Source organism: Pan troglodytes, chromosome 4, assembly GCF_028858775.2.
Source record: "Pan troglodytes isolate AG18354 chromosome 4, NHGRI_mPanTro3-v2.0_pri, whole genome shotgun sequence".
Classification (NCBI taxonomy): Eukaryota; Metazoa; Chordata; class Mammalia; order Primates; family Hominidae; genus Pan; species Pan troglodytes.
Window position 1 is genome coordinate 38,541,724 of NC_072402.2, and position 15,692 is coordinate 38,557,415.

The 15,692-nt window shown below is 38.9% G+C and overlaps 1 protein-coding gene across 8 annotated transcripts in view; it reads left to right on the forward strand.

Annotated features, from left to right (window-relative positions):
* The window catches only part of WDR41 (WD repeat domain 41), a 177,747-nt gene that overhangs the window by 113,295 nt on the left and 48,760 nt on the right, over positions 1-15,692 (forward strand). For 5 of the 8 annotated variants that reach the window (XM_054684288.2, XM_054684289.2, XM_054684287.2 and 2 more), the window contains one exon: positions 13,537-13,652. In XM_054684288.2, the coding sequence (XP_054540263.2) occupies positions 13,537-13,652 (116 nt within the window). Of the gene's footprint in view, positions 1-10,482; positions 10,937-10,962; positions 11,700-13,536; positions 13,653-15,692 lie in introns of those variants that run through there. The other 3 variants (XM_517694.9, XM_009448978.5, XM_063811143.1) reach the window with 3 other exon arrangements.

Below are 15,692 nucleotides of genomic sequence, written 5' to 3' on the forward strand. Positions count from 1 at the left end.
ATGGGTCTTGACTCTATCCAATTTGCCAGTCTGTGTTTTTTAATTTGGGCATTTGGCCTGTTTACATTTAAGGTTAATATTGTTATGTGTGAATATGATCCGTCATTATGATGTTAGCTGGTTATTTTTCCCGTTAATTGATGCAGTTTCTTCATAGCATCGATGGTCTTTACAATTTGGCATGTTTTTGCGCTGGCTGGTACTGGTTGTTTATTTCCATGTTTAGTGCTTCCTTCAGGAGCTCTTGTAAGGCAGGCCTGGTGGTGACAAAATCTCTCAGCATTTGCCTGTCTATAAGGGATTTTATTTCTCCTTCACTTATGAAGCTTAGTTTGGCTGGGTATGAAATTCTGGGTTGAAAATTATTTTAAGAATGTTGAATATCAGCCCCCGCTCTCTTCTGGCTTATAGGGTTTCTCCCGAGTGATCCGCTGTCAGTCTGATGGGCTTCCCTTTGTGGGCAACTGGACCTTTCTCTCTGGCTGCCCTTAACATTTTTTCATTCATTTCCACCTTGGTGAATCTGATAATTATGTGTCTTGGGGTTGCTCTTCTTGAGGAGTATCTTTGTGGTGTTATCTATTTTTCTGAATTTGAATGTTGGCCTGCCTTGCTAGGTTGGGGATGTTCTCCTGGATAATATCCTGAAGAGTGTTTTCCAACTTGGTTGCGTTCTCCCCATCACTTTCAGGTACACCTATCAAACGTAGATTTGGTCTTTTCACATAGTCCCATATTTCTTGGAGGCTTTGGTCATTTCTTTTTACTTTTTTTTCTCTAACCTTTTCTTCTCACTTTATTTCATTAATTTGATCTTCAATCACTAATACCCTTTATTCCATTTGATTGAATTGGCTATTGAAGCTTGTGTATGTGTCACGAAGTTTTTGTGCTATGGTTTTCAGCTCCATCAGGTCATTTAAGATCTTCTCTATACTGTTTATTCTAGTTAGCCATTCATCTAACCTTTCTTCAAGGTTTTTAGCTTCCTTGTGGTGGGTTTGAACATGCTCCTTTAGTTCAGAGGAGTTTGTTATTACCAACTTTCTGAAGCCTATTTCTGTCAACTCATCAAAGTCATTCTCCATGCAGCTTTGTTTGATTGGTGGCGAGGAGCTGTGATGGAGAAGAGGTACTCTGGTTTTTAGAATTTTCAGTTTTTCTGCTCTGATTTCTCCTCATCTTTGTGGTTTTAATCTACCTTTGCTCTTTGATGTTGGTGACCTACCGATGGGGTGTAGATGTCCTTTTTGATGTTGATGCTATTCCTTTCTGTTTGTTAGCTTTCATTCTAACAGTCAGGACCCTCAGCTGCAGGTCTGTTGGAGTTTGCTGGAGGTCCACTCCAGACCCTGTTTGCCTTGGTATCACAAGCAGAGGCTGCAGAACAGCAAATATTGCTGCCTGATCCTTCCTCTGGAAGCTTTGTCCCAGAGGGGCATCCACCTATATGAGGTGTCTGTCAGCCCCTACTGGGAGGTGTCTCCCAGTTAGGCTACATAGGGGTCAGGGACCCACTTGAGGAGACAGTCTGTCTGTTCTCAGAGCTCAAACGCTGTGCTGGGAGAACCACTGCTCTCTTCAGAGCTGTCAGACAGGGACATTTAAGTCTGCAGAAGTTGTCTGCTGACTTTTGTTCAGCTATGCCCTGCCCGCAGAGGTGGAGTCTATAGAGGCAGTAGGCCTTGCTGAGCTGTGGCGGGCTCTACCCAGTTTGAGCTTCCTGGCTGCTTTGTTTACCTACTCAAGCCTCAGCAATGGTGGATACTCCTCTCCAAGCCAGGCTGCCGCCTTGCAGTTCAATCTCAGACAGCTGCACTAGCAGTGAGCAAGGCCCTGTGGGTGTGGGGCCCGCTGAGCCAGAAATGGGAGAGAATCTCCTGGTCTGCCAGTGGCTAAGACCTTGGGAAAAGCACAGTATTTGGGCAGTAGTGTCCTGTTTTTCCAGGTACAGTCTGTCACGGCTTCCCTTGGCTAGGAAACGGAAATCCTGCAACCCCTTGCACTTCCTGGGTGAGGCGACGCCTCGCCCTGCTTAGGCTTGCCCTACGTGGGTTGTGCCCACTGTCCAAGCAGTCCCAATGAGATGAACCAGGTACCTCATTTGGAAATGCAGAAATCATCCATCTTCTGTGTCGATCACGCTGGGAGCTGCAGACCGGAACTGCTCCTATTTGGCCATCTTGGAACCTCCTGAAATATGTTTCTTGAGAGCAGGGACTACAAGATTCAAATTTTAAAGTTTTTAGTATCTTTTTTGGTTTTTAATGTAATGTCTCACAGCACATTCTAGTTCGTCTGCCCTTCTTTATACCTATTAGAAGCAGCTTGTCTATCTACAAGAAATCCTCTGGGATTTTCATTATGATTTGGTATCTGAACCTTAAGATTTCTTTTTAAGAACATTTTAAACTATGAATTCAATTTTGTAAATGGTTATGGGACTACTTAGGTTACCTATTTGAGCTTGAACAGATTTTGGTAATTTGTGATATTTGAGAAATTGCTCCATTTCATCAGTTGTTAAATTTTTGTGTGTAGGGTTGTTTATAATACTCTCTTATTATCCCTTTAATGTCTGTGGGGCCTACAGTAATATCCCTGCTTTCATTCCTTATACTGCTAATTTTTATCTTTTATTTTTTTTCTTTGTCAGTCTTGCTAGTGGCTTATTAATTTCACTGATCTTTTTAAACACCAGCTTTTGGTTTTATTGATTTTCTCCATTTAAGTTCACTGACTCTTGCCTCTGTCCTCTCCATTCTGCTATTAGTTCATCCACTGAGTTTTAAATTTTGGTTATTGTATGTTAAATGTAAAATTTTTCATTTGGTTCTTTCTATTTTATATGTTCTATTTCTTTGCTGATACATTGTGTTTTAATGTTTGTTTCAAGAGTGTTTATAATTGCCATGCCAGCATTTTTATAATATGTTTTAAAGTCTTCGTCAGGTAATTCCAACATCTGTAGTTTTGTCATTGGCAACCGTTGATTATATTTTTCCATGTGAGCTAAGACTTTTGTGTTTCTCCATATGCCAAGTAATTTGGGCTTATACTCCTAGACCTTTGGAATATGACACTATGAAACTTGGTTTTAAGTCCTGTGGAGACTGTTGGTATTTTTTTTTTAACAAGCAATTAACCTGACTAGGTTAGGCACAAGTTGTAACTCACCTTCTGTGAGCTGTGGCTCTAATGTTTGTTCAGTTTTAATGCCTTTACAGTGTTATCTGTATTTGTCCCATCTAGTAATTAGTCTCGGGCCCAGGCAGAATTCTATTAACTCAGTTTTCAAAGTCTTTGGTACACTAATTAGATTAAGAGCCTTGCATATGAAGATAAGGAAGGTGTGCCTACATGTTCATATAAAAGTAATTGGGGTTGCTTTCCTGAACTCTTCTATTTCCACTATCTCTCTGGTACTTTCTGTTTCCTTGGGGTTTCCCTTTTTGGAAACCACCCCCTTTCGTAATTGCTCCACCTCTGGTGCCAGTTAGTGGAAGGGTAGAAAGATGGGAAAAAACAGGTCTGGGTTTGGATGCACTCTTTCGCAGCATGAGCTCCACCGAATGGAGAGGAAGTCTCCCTTCCCTTAGAGTTTTGGCTCCTGCAGTCTCCTGTTGGTAGCCACTGTAACAGCTGCCACCATTACTGTGGGATATTTTGGAGTCTGAGGCATAAGAGAATGGACAAAAAGGAGAGGAAAAGACCCAGAGGATTCCTGCATTCTCTCTAAGCTTTGGGAGTTCCTCTTCCTGCAGTTTCAGCCACAACTAGAAGGTACACCTTTCTCTTTCTGCACCACAGTGCTCCTTTCCAGATTTGAGGTTACATTGGATTCAGGCTGGGGAAGTTGCTGAAGAAAAAAGAAATGCTGACTTGCTGGTAATTTGAATTCTGGTATTCTTCCCCATTCCTCCTTTTTCAGAGTCCTTAAAGAGTTACGTCATCTATTTTGTTCAAGGTTTATAGTTGTGTTCAATTGGAGAGAAAGAGTGACGTGTATTTATCCTATCTCACTCAGAACTGGACTTTTATTAAGTTTTCAGGGTTCTTTATATATTCTGGAGAGAAGTCCTTTTTCACCTACCTAATTTGCAAATATTTTCCCTAGTCTATTGCTTATTTTTTATTCTCTTAACAGTGTCTTTTAAAGAACAGAAGTGTTAATTTTGATGTAGTACAATTTATCAATTTTTTCTTTTATGGATTGTGCTTTTGAGATAAAAATCTTTAAAAAGTCACAATGGTTTTTTCTTTTTTTCTTTTTCTTTCTTTTTTTTTTTTATGGGGTCTTACTCTGTCACCCAGGCTGAAGTACAGTGGCATGAACATGGCTTCCTGCAGCCTCTAGCTCCTGAGCTTAAGTGATCCTCTTGCCTCAGCCTCCTGAGTAACTGGAACCACAGGCACCTGCCACCATGCTCGGTTAATTTTAAAACTTTTTATAGATATGAGGTCTCGCTATGTTGCCCAATCTGGTCTTGAACTCCTGGGCTCAAGCAATCCTCCTACCTCAGCCTCCCAAAGCGCTGGGATTATAGGCTTGAGCCACCGTGACTGGCCTCTCCATGTTTTATTTTAGAAGTTTTATAGATTTAGGTTCTACATTTATGCCTATGATTAATCCTGTATTTTGCTTATGGAATGAGATATAAATTGAAGTACATTTATTTGGATATGGATGTCAAATTGTCTAGCACCATTAACAAAAAGACTTTTTCAACAGTCTTTTCTACACTGACTGCCTTTACACTTCTGTAAAAAAATCAGTTATCCATATATATGTGGCTTTATTTTGGTACTCTATTCTGTCCCATTGATCTATTTATCTCTTTTATTGTGGTAAAATATACTAACATATTTGTCATTTTAACCATTTGTAATTGTACAATTCAGTGACATTAAGTACATTCACAATATTGTATAATCATCACCACTATATACAAATGCTTTTCATTGGTCTCAACATAAACTCTGTACTCATTCAATAATAACTCCCTAGTTCCCCCTCTCCCATCCCTGGTAACCTCTGTTCTATTTTCTGTCTCTATGAATTTACCTATTCTAAGTATTTCATAATAGTGGAATCATACAATATTTATTCTTCTGTGTTTGGTTTATTTCACTTAACATACGTTTTCAAGGCCCATCTATGTTGTAGAATATATTTAAAAATTAATTCCTTTATGACTAAATAATATTTCATTATATGCATACATCACATTTTATTTAACCATTCATCTGTGGATGGACACTTGGGATGTCTCCGCCTTTTGGCTATTGTGAATAGTGCTGATGTCAACATTGGCCCAAATATCTGTTGAGTCCTTGCTTTCATTTCCTGTAGATACATGCCTAGAGGTGGACTTGCTGGATCATATGGTAGTTGTATGTTTAACTTTCGAGGGTCTGCTAAATGATTTTTCACAGTGGCTGCTCCATTTTACATTTCTATTAACGATGCACAAGGACTCCAATTTCTCCATATCCCTATCAACATTTATTTTCCAGCTTAAAAAAATTATAGGCATCCTAGTATGTGTGAAATGGCATGCCATTGTGGTTTTGATTTGCATTTTTCTAATGACTAATATGTTGAGCTTCTTTTCAGGTGCTTAATGACCATTCATATACTTTCCTTGGAGAAATGTCTACTCAAGTCCTTTGCCCAGTTTTAATAGGGTTATGTTGTTGTTGTTGTTGTTGAGTTGTAGGAGATGTTTATATATTACAGGTATCACTTCCTTATCAGATGTATGATTTGCAAATATTTTCTTCCATTCTGTAGGTTTTCATTTTCTTGGTAGTATCCTTTGACGCATGAAAGTTCTTAATTTTGATGAAGTCAAATTGGTTTATTTTTTCTTTTGTTGCCTGTGCATTTGGTGTCACCGCCACTAAATTTTGCCAAATTTAATGTGATGAATATTTTCTCCTCCAATTTTTTTTCTTCTAAGAGTTTTACAACTTAGCTTTTAAGTTTAGGTATTTGACTATTTTAAGTTAACATTTGTGTATGGTATAAGATAAGGATCCAAGTTCATTCTTTTATGTGTAGAGATCCAGTTTTCCTAGTACCAGTTGTTGAAAAGACTGTCCTTTCCCCATTGGATGGTCTTAGTACACTTGTCAAAAAAATTGACCATATATGTAAGAGTTTATCTCTAGGCTCTCTGTTCTATTCCATTGGTCTACATGTCTGTCCTTGTGCCAGTACTATTACTTTAACTTCGTAGTAAGTTCCACAGTTGGGAAGTGTGAGTCCTCCAACCTTATTTTCTTTTTCAAGATTATTTTGGCTATTTGGGACCCCTTGCAATTCCATATAAATTTGAGGATTATTTTTCCATTTTTAGGAACAAGATTATTGAAATTTTGATAGAGATTGCATTGAATCTGGAGATTGCTTTGGGAAGTATTTATATCTTAACAATGTTGTCTTTCTATCCAAGAGCTCGGATGTCTTTTTATTTATTTAGGTACTCTTTAATTTCTTTCAGCAATGTTTTGTTGTTTTCAGTATAGAAGTCTTTCACCTCCAGGGTTAGATTTATTCCTATGTATTTAATTATTTTAGATGCTATTGTAAATGGAATTGCTTTATTAGTTTTCTTTTTGGATTGTTCATTGCTGGCAAGTAGGAACAACACTAATTTTTTTTGTATTAATCTAGTACCCTGCAACTTAGCTGAATTTATTTATTAGCTCTATACCTTTTTTGTGGATTCTTCAGGATTTTCTATATATAGGGTCATATCATCTGCAAATAGAGAGAGCTTTACCTCTTCCTTTCCAATTTGGATGCTTTTTACTTCTTTTTGTCTACTAGCTCTGGCAAGAACTTCCAATACAGTGTGGAAGAGCAGTGGTCAAAGAGGACATCTTTATTTTGTTTCTGATCTTAGGGGAGAAGCTTTCAGTCTTTCACCATTGAATGTGATGTTAACCATGGGTTTTTCATAATTACTTTTTATCCTATTGAGGAATTTCCCCTCTATTTCTGGTTTTCTGAGAGTTTTATGATAAAAGGGTGTTGGATTTTGTAAAATGCCTTTCTGCATCAGTTGAGATTATCTTGTGGTTATCTTCCTTTGTTTTATTAATGTGATGTATTACATTGGTTGATTTTCTTATATTGAACCACTCTTCCATTCCTGGAATAAATCTTACTTGGTCATAGTAAATAATACTTGTTAATATGCTGTTGGATTTAATGTGATAATATTATGTCAAAGATTTTTTTCATCTGTAGTCATAGGGGATATTGGCCTATAATTTTCTCTTTTTTGATGTTTTTTTCTGGCTTTGGTATCAGGGTAATGCTGGCCTTGTATAAGGAGTTAAAAAATGTTTCCTCCTCTTCACTTTTTGGAAGAATTTGAGAAAGATTTGTGTTAATTCTTCTTTAAATGTTTGGTAGATTCATCGGTAAAGCCATCTGGTCCAGGACTTCACTTTTTTGGGAGGTTTTTGAATACTGTTTCAATCTCTTTACTTGCTATAGGTCTGTTAATATTTTCCATTTCTTTCTGAGTCAATTTAAATAATTTGTGTATTTCAAGGAATTTATTCATATCTTTTAGGTTATCTAATTTGTGTTCGATTGTTCATAGTGGTCGCATAGTCCCTTTTCTCTCTGTAAAGTCAGTAGTAATGTCTCCACTTTCATTTTCAATTTTAGTTATTTGCATTTTCTCTTTTTTTCTTTGTCAGTCCAGCTAAAGGTTTTTAAATTTTTTTCATCTTTGCAAAAGACCAACTTTTGGTTTCATTGATTTGCTCTATTTTTTCTATCCTCTATTTTGTTTATCTCTGCTCTAATTCTTATTATTTCCTTCCTCCTACTAGTTTTGGGTTTCATTTGCTCTTCTACTTCAAGTTCCTATGGTATAAAGTCAGGTTATTGATTTTAGATCTTCTTTTTTAATGTAGACATTTATACCTATAAATTTCCCTTTAAGTACTGCTTTTACTGCATCCCGTAAGTTTTGTCGTGTTGTGTTTTTGTCTCTAGGTATTTTATAATTTCTTTTGTGCTGCTTTTGCTTGTGACTCATTGGTTGTTTGAGTGTTTTGCTTAATTTCAACACATTTGTGAATTTTCCAGTTTTACTTCTGTCACTGATTCCTGTTGTGGTCAGAGAAGATACTTTGTGTGATATCTATCTTTTAAAATTGATTGAGACTTATTTTGTGGCCTAACATATGGTCTATCTAAGAGAATGTCCTACATGTGCTTGAGATGAATGTTTATGCTGATGTTGTTGGGTAGCGTGTTCTTTATAAGTTAGATGTAATTAGTTTATTGTGTTGTTTATGTCCTCTATTTCTTTACCTTGTCTGGTTGTTCTATCTATTATTGAAAGTGGACAGATAAAGTCTGCTACCATTGTTGTAGAACTATATCTTTCTTCAATTCTGTTAAGTTTTGCTTCATAAATTTTGAGGGTCTATTATTAGGTGTGTAAATATTTATAATTGTTTTATCTTCTTGCTATATTGACTATTTTATTAATATATAACATAATGTTTCTGTCTTTGAAAACTTTTTTGATTTAAAGTCTATTTTGTCAGCTGTTAGTACAGCCACTCCAGTTCTCTTTTGGTTACTATTTGCATGGAATATCTTTTTCTATTCTTTCCCTTTTGATCTATTTGTGTCTTTGATCTAAAGTCAGTCTTTCATAGACGGCATATAGTTGGATTCTAGAGTTTGGTTTTTTTTTTTGTCAATCTGCCTTTTCTTTGGACAGTTTAATCTATTTATATTTAAAGTAATTACTGATAGAGGAATTTCTATTTTGCTATTTGTTTTCTATATGCCTTATAGTTTTTTTGTACCTCATTTTCTCGATTACTGCCATCTTTTGTGTTTAGCTTATTTTTTGTAGTAAATGTTTTGATTCCCTGATCATTTCCATTTATGTATATTTTACAGGTATTTTTGTGTTTACCATGAGAATTACATTTAACATCCTAACGTTATAACAATCTCATTTTAATTTATACCAACGTAACTTCAATAGCATACAAAAACTCTGCTCCTATATTGCTCCACCCCCACCCTTTCTATTGATGCCACAAATTACATCTTTATACATTGTGTGCCCAATAATATACTAATCTTGTAAAAAGTTCTTTCTTAGCTGTCCTAAGAGGAACCAAGGGAGGAAGTGTTCAACCCTGGACCAGTGCTTTAAAGCATCAGCAGAATGTCCCTTACATCAGAGTAATGTGGCATTGGGCAAACCCTAAAGAGCATGGGGCAAACCCTAAAGAATGTGGATAATCAGAAGAATAAAATGTAGGCTATTTGGGCAACCACATTGTCTCACGTGAAGATATTCCTTCCAGAACTGAACTCCTGATGTCTCTGAGTTTTGTTTTACTAAAGATAAGTCCCTCTTTCCCAGGGGATAGTCTCTGTTTTGGTCTGTCTTCAACTGTATGCAGACTGCAATTTGGGGCTAGCACACAGAAGGCAACATGCTCCTGATCCTTGGGAGTGTGTTCTTGCCGAGTGCACTCAAAAGGAATACAAAGATGAATTATAGGAGATCCGAGTTCCAGAGGGACTGTAAGTTTGTGTAGCGCTCACAACTAACTTAGCTTAAAGTGGAATGTATGGCTCTCTCTTATTGGTGACTGGAACATTCTGCCTTGTCCCTCCAGAGCAGCATTTTATGTGATTCCTTTCTGCTTCGCTAGTGCATCTGTGTCCAATACATGTTTGCTGAATTAATGCATTAGTCGGGACATTTGTAGATTCCCTACAACAATTTACTGCTAGGAGGATTATTTGAACCTAACAAATACATATGCAAATATATATATTTATACTTTTGCAAACATGATATGTATAAGTAGTTCCTAGACCAGTGATTTTCAGACCTTGCTACTCATCAGAATCACCTGAGGAACCTTCCCAAAACCCCGATTCCTACGTCCCAACCACAAAGATTATTTTAATAAGTCTGAGGTGGAAGCCAGGAATCTACATTTTCAAAAGCTACCCAGGTAATTCTGATATGCAGTCAGCATAGATAACCACAGCCCTTTGACTACCTAAGAAAATTTAGTAGTCAAAAAAAGGTATATGAACTGCCTTCTATTCTTTAGGGAGATTCTATGTTAATATAGCATACGGTCAAGAACACTACCAATGTAGCCACTTCCTAGCTGTTATCTTTAGACAAATTACCTAATCGTTCAGATCTTCAGTTTCTTGATGTGTAAAATAGAGGATATAGGTTTACCATGAGGATTTATGTAAAGCCTTAGCACAGTAGCTGTACTATAGCACACAGTAAATGTTGGCCGGATTTATTCGGCTGTACACATGAGCCACTGGATTTGTCTGGAGGCAGAAGTCTACTGCGGTACACCTTCTTCAGCCAGCTCTTGGGAAAGCAGGGGAGATTTCCTGGTACCCCAGGAAGTGGAGGATACTAAAGCCATGTCACAGGGAGGGGCATTATTCTTGGTGCGCGCTTGCTCGCCGGGGTCGGGTTGCTGCTCCGCGCGCGTCCACCAGGGGCCGCTCGCGTTACCTAAGCTCCGTGCTCTACCCGGCGGCGCTCCCGCGCGTGCTCACTCGGAGCAGCGCGCGCCCCGCAATCGCCGCAGCCGCCCCCGCCTTCGGCCGCCGCTCCCCAAGAGACTGCCCAAACTAAGCCTCCGTGGCTGGGTACGGGAGCGCTTTGGGGACAAAAATTCTCCCTCAACTGTGGTCTGCATTCCTTAGGCCCGTGGGCTGATCTGGGGCGGGAAGTATTAGCGTCTCAGTTGCGCTGCAGCCGGGGAGGAAGGAGGAGGCCGAGCCCGGGGCGGAGTTCGGGCTGACTGGGGCTGGACCGGGCAAGACGCCGCCGCTGCCCGGATGTTGCGATGGCTGATCGGGGGAGGCCGAGAACCGCAGGGACTGGCCGAGGTAAACCCCGGGTGGGTCTGCTCTGCGCCCGTCGAGCTTGCTGGAGGGGAGGCTTCGTTCCGGTTCGGCCTCCCTGGGTTCCGACCGCGGGGACCCGGGCGGAGGCGGGGCTGGCTGCTGAGCTCGTGCCACGCGCTGTTCTCACGACGGTGGGGGCGGAGGGCGCGGGAGCCGGAGCTCCTCAGACCCGGCGGGCCCCCAGGCGCACCCTGGAGCTGCAGACCCCCGGCCCCGTCCCACGGCTAGCTGAATCGTGAGACCCTGGCTCAGGGACGCTCAGCTGGTCAGCAGTCCTATTGGGACCTGTGACAACTTAGGGCTTCTGGCTACCGAAACTATCTTCATTTCCACTTAAAAAGTATCCGATTTAGCTAGAAACGAACGAGTTGTGACCGCAGCTTTCCACTTTTGGTTTATTTGAATTGGTGTCTCTTCCTGGCGTCTACTGATACTTGGTCAGGGAATATAAAATTAATTTACTTATCCAAGAACCGAAAAAGGATATAATTATTTTTAAAAAGTAATAATCTGCTTCAAGGTCAAGAACATGATTTTCTAATTAACTGCTGTTTTTGGTTTCATAGTCACACTTTCTTCATGGGCCCGAATAATTGAATAGACCGTGTGTAATGAAATTTACGTTTGAAATGTGAATAAAATAATTTTTGCAGTCTTGGAAATTTTGAGATCCCAAATTTGTTTCGTATGCCACACAAGAACTTTCATGCGCGTCCGTGTGAAGAGACCACCAAACAGGCTTTGTGTGAGCAATAAAAGCTTTTAATCACCTGGGTGCAGGCGGGCTGAGTCCGAAAAGAGAGTCAGCGAAGGGAGATAGGGGTGGGGCCGTTTTATAGGATTTGGGTAGGTAAAGGAAAATTACAGTCAAAGGGGAGTTGTTCTCTGGCGGGCAGGAGTGGGGGTCGCAAGGTGCTCAGGGGAGCTTTTTGAGCCAGGAAAAGGACTTTTACAAGGTAATGTCATCACTTAAGGCAAGGACCGGCCATTTTCACTTTTGTGGTGGAATGTCATTAGTTAAGGCGGGGCAGGGCATTTTCACTTCTTTTGTGATTCTTCAGTTATTTCAGGCCATCTGGGCGTATATGTGCAAGTCACCGGGGATGCGATGGCTTAGCTTGGGCTCAGAGGCCTGACAAGAACAGAATTTGTGAATTGCATTTTATTTCTCATAAGAAGTATTTATTTAGATTGTTAAAAGTAAGAAATTGGATTGTTGAGAGTAGGCAGTCTTCTCAATTTTAACTTCCGCATGTCTTTGCAGTTGACAGTATTGTCTGTTTTTAAAAATTTCTTATTTCAGATTAATCCTAAATCCTTGAGATTGTGGATTATTGAATAGCCATATATGGTATATACGACATTTTGGATAATTCTGTTTTAACCTGGTTCTTTGGTTAATCATGTTATTTGCTTAACCAGGTCTCCCATTCCTGGCAAGTTTTCATTGGAGGGGAAGCAGTTTATATAGTTTTCAAATTTCTCACCACAATCTCTTCTAGAAGGAAGACAGAATAAATACAAAATTAATGCTTTGTGGTGGTGGTTTTTTTTTTTGGAAAACATTTATGCATGTTTTAAATTTATATATTTCTTCATATAAATGTAATTGAGTTGTATAACTGCTGTGAATTTGTGCATTATCGGAACCTATGATTGTCCCTAATTTATGCAAGAACTTTGTATCCAGGCTTCTCGTTTAAGCAGTGGTTCTCAACTGGGGTGATTTTTGCCCCGCAGGAGACATTTGGCAATGTCTGGAGACATTTTTGATTGTCATGCCTTGCAGAGGGGCAGTTCTATTGGCATCTAATGTGTATAGACCAGGGATGCTGCTCAATGTCCTGTAATGCACAGGACAGTTCTCAACAACAAAGAATTATCTGGGCTGGGCGCGGTGGCTTACTCCTGTAATCCCAGCACTTTGGGAGGCCGAGGCGGGCGAATCACTTGAGGTCAGGAGTTCAAGACCAGTCTCGCCAACGTGGCGAAAACCTGTCTCTACTAAAAATACAAAAATTAGTTGGGCGTGGTGGTGCGAAAAAAAAAAAAAATTCTCTAGCCCAAAATGTCAGCATCAAGTTTGAGAAATCCAGAGTTGATTTCATGCCTTCATTTATTCATTTAGCAAGCATGTATTGAGTGCTTGTAATGGATGAGGCACTGTTTCACTATTTTATGTCTTTGATTTGCAGTTTTGTTTCTGCCACATTTTAACTGAGAAACATGCATTCTAAAATGTTGAGTTGGATTGGCCCATTAATTTTTTTAAAGTGAGGTTTAATAGGATACAATTTACATAAAATAAAATTCACCCTTTTTGTAAATTTATTGCGATTTGAAAATACTAAAATTCATGATTCGAATTTGTGGTAGGAGAAGTGTTTTATGTGGAATTGGCAGTTATTTAGTTGATATAAGAAGAAATAATATTTAGTAGTAGAACATGATATCTTAAGGCTTTTAAAATCTTGTGTTCTCAGATGTATACCATGCAGTTATATTCCAATATGGTCTTATAAATCATTTTATCTCTTTTTTTTGCCTTTTGTTTTTTGCTTTTTTTTTTTTTCCAATACAAGAAATCTCCTTTACAGACAATAGGTGAAGAACAAACCCAGAATCCCTACACTGAACTGCTAGTACTGAAGGCTCATCATGATATTGTACGATTTCTGGTACAGTTAGATGACTACAGGTAAGAAGCTATAGTGGTCTAATTGACTATTGTTTGGGAAGAGGTTTTAGGGAATTTTATGTTAAACACCTTTAAGATTAATACATCTTTTCTAAAAATTTAAAAAGTGTGATCATTAGTAACATTTAGTAGAAATTGAAATTGGCCTCTGCATCTCGATGAAATATATATCTAGAGTCTTTTTTGCCCAAAGTCAGGGTGTCGTGTCTGGTGATTTGAGAGTTATGTTTGTTTGTTTGCATTCTCAGAAATATTCTTAATAGTTTAAAAGAAGTGTATGACTTTAAAATTTGGGTAGGAGTTATAACAGTATATTAAGGAGAACTTGTATTTGAGAAACAAATATGCTAAGTGTTTAAGTATCAGGTACCTACCAGGAATGTTTTATTTTTAGTGGAAGGTAAGTTTAATCCAAAGTTTTTGTTATTGATGAAACCACTTGAAAATGTACATTATTCTGTACTTCCTTGCTAACACGTATAATAATTGTGTTTAATATATTTGCAAATAGAGGTGAAGGTGTATAGGCTTTAAGACTGTAGACTATTACTGATATGTATATATGTATATTAAGCCCATATTCAACTGTATATATTTTATAGCATGTTTCACCATAATAATTACATAATTAGTGGTGTAATTCAATATTTTCGTCCTCTCTAAAATGTAAGCTTCATGAGAATGAGGCTATGTTTTTCTTATTCACCATGTTTTCTTAGTACCTAGTACAGTGCCTTACATGTAGCAGATAATTCATAGATGGTGGCTGAGTGAATGAATGACTCTCCAGACTACTAAGCATCCACATTGAATGCCGTCCTAATCCCCCAACCTCATTTCTGTTGTCTCTACTAGTTTTTCCACTTTCATCTCTAATTTTCTCTTTTGCCTTTGCTGTTTTTTTTCACTCCACGGATGAGTGTTACTGTAATTATTCCTAACTCTGACCACCACTTCTGCTGTCTATTAACCTTGTCTTTTCTCTGCTTTTTTTTTTTTTAATTTAATTTAATTTTTAAAATAGAGACAGGGTCTCACTATGTTGCCCAGGCTGATGGGCAACTCCTGGGCTCAAGCTGTCTTCCCACCTTGGCCTCCCAAAGTGTTGGGATTATAGGCATCAGCCACCGTGCTCAGCCTTCTCTCTGCTCTTTAAATGTTACTGATGTTTAGTTGCTTTACCATGTGCAGTGCAGTTCTGACATTACCCGGACTTAGGTCAGATTCCACAGATGAAGGGCATAGTCTATACAGCACCCCTCACTGGAGACACTAGCTGCAAGCCATGTATGGGTTTGTAGGCCACTTGCATTTCCAGCTGCTGGCTACAAGTTCCTGCTGTTCCTTCAGGTCTGATAATTCACTAGAAGGACTCACAGAACTGAGGAAAGCACTATACACAGGATTACAGTTTTATTATAAAAGATACAAATTAGGACCGGCCAAATGAGAGGATATATATAGGGCAAGGCCTAGGGGGTCCCACATGCAAAGCTTCCATGTCTCAAGACTCCTCGCCCTCTTGGAACATCAGTGTGTATCACCAATGAATGAGCACACTTGAGCTTTGGGTGTCCAGAGCTTTCATTAGTAGGCATGATTGTTTGAATCATTGGTCACATAATTGAACTCAATCTTCAGTCCCCACCCTCCCCACCGTGACTGGTAGCAGAAAGCCCAAACCTTTAAATCATGTGGTTCATTTTTCCAGCTTGGCCAGCCCCTTTCCTGATGTTATCTCAGGGCCCACTGTGAGTTGTTCCGTTAGTATAAACTTAGGTGTGGTCCAAGGGACCCACCATGAATAATGAAGACATTCTTACCACTTGGAAAATTCCAAGGATTTAGAGACTCCCTTCTAGGAACCAGAGACAAAGTCCAGCAAAGTTATTAAACAGTACCGTGCTTCTTAACTTTTGCTTGAAAAGATTTGTCTCATATATATTACTGGCCTGTCATCACTGTTTTCCTGTTGTGATGCAAGTCAACCAAATCATGGCATGTTAAACAATCATCTGCAGCCTTTTTTTTTGGCAATGT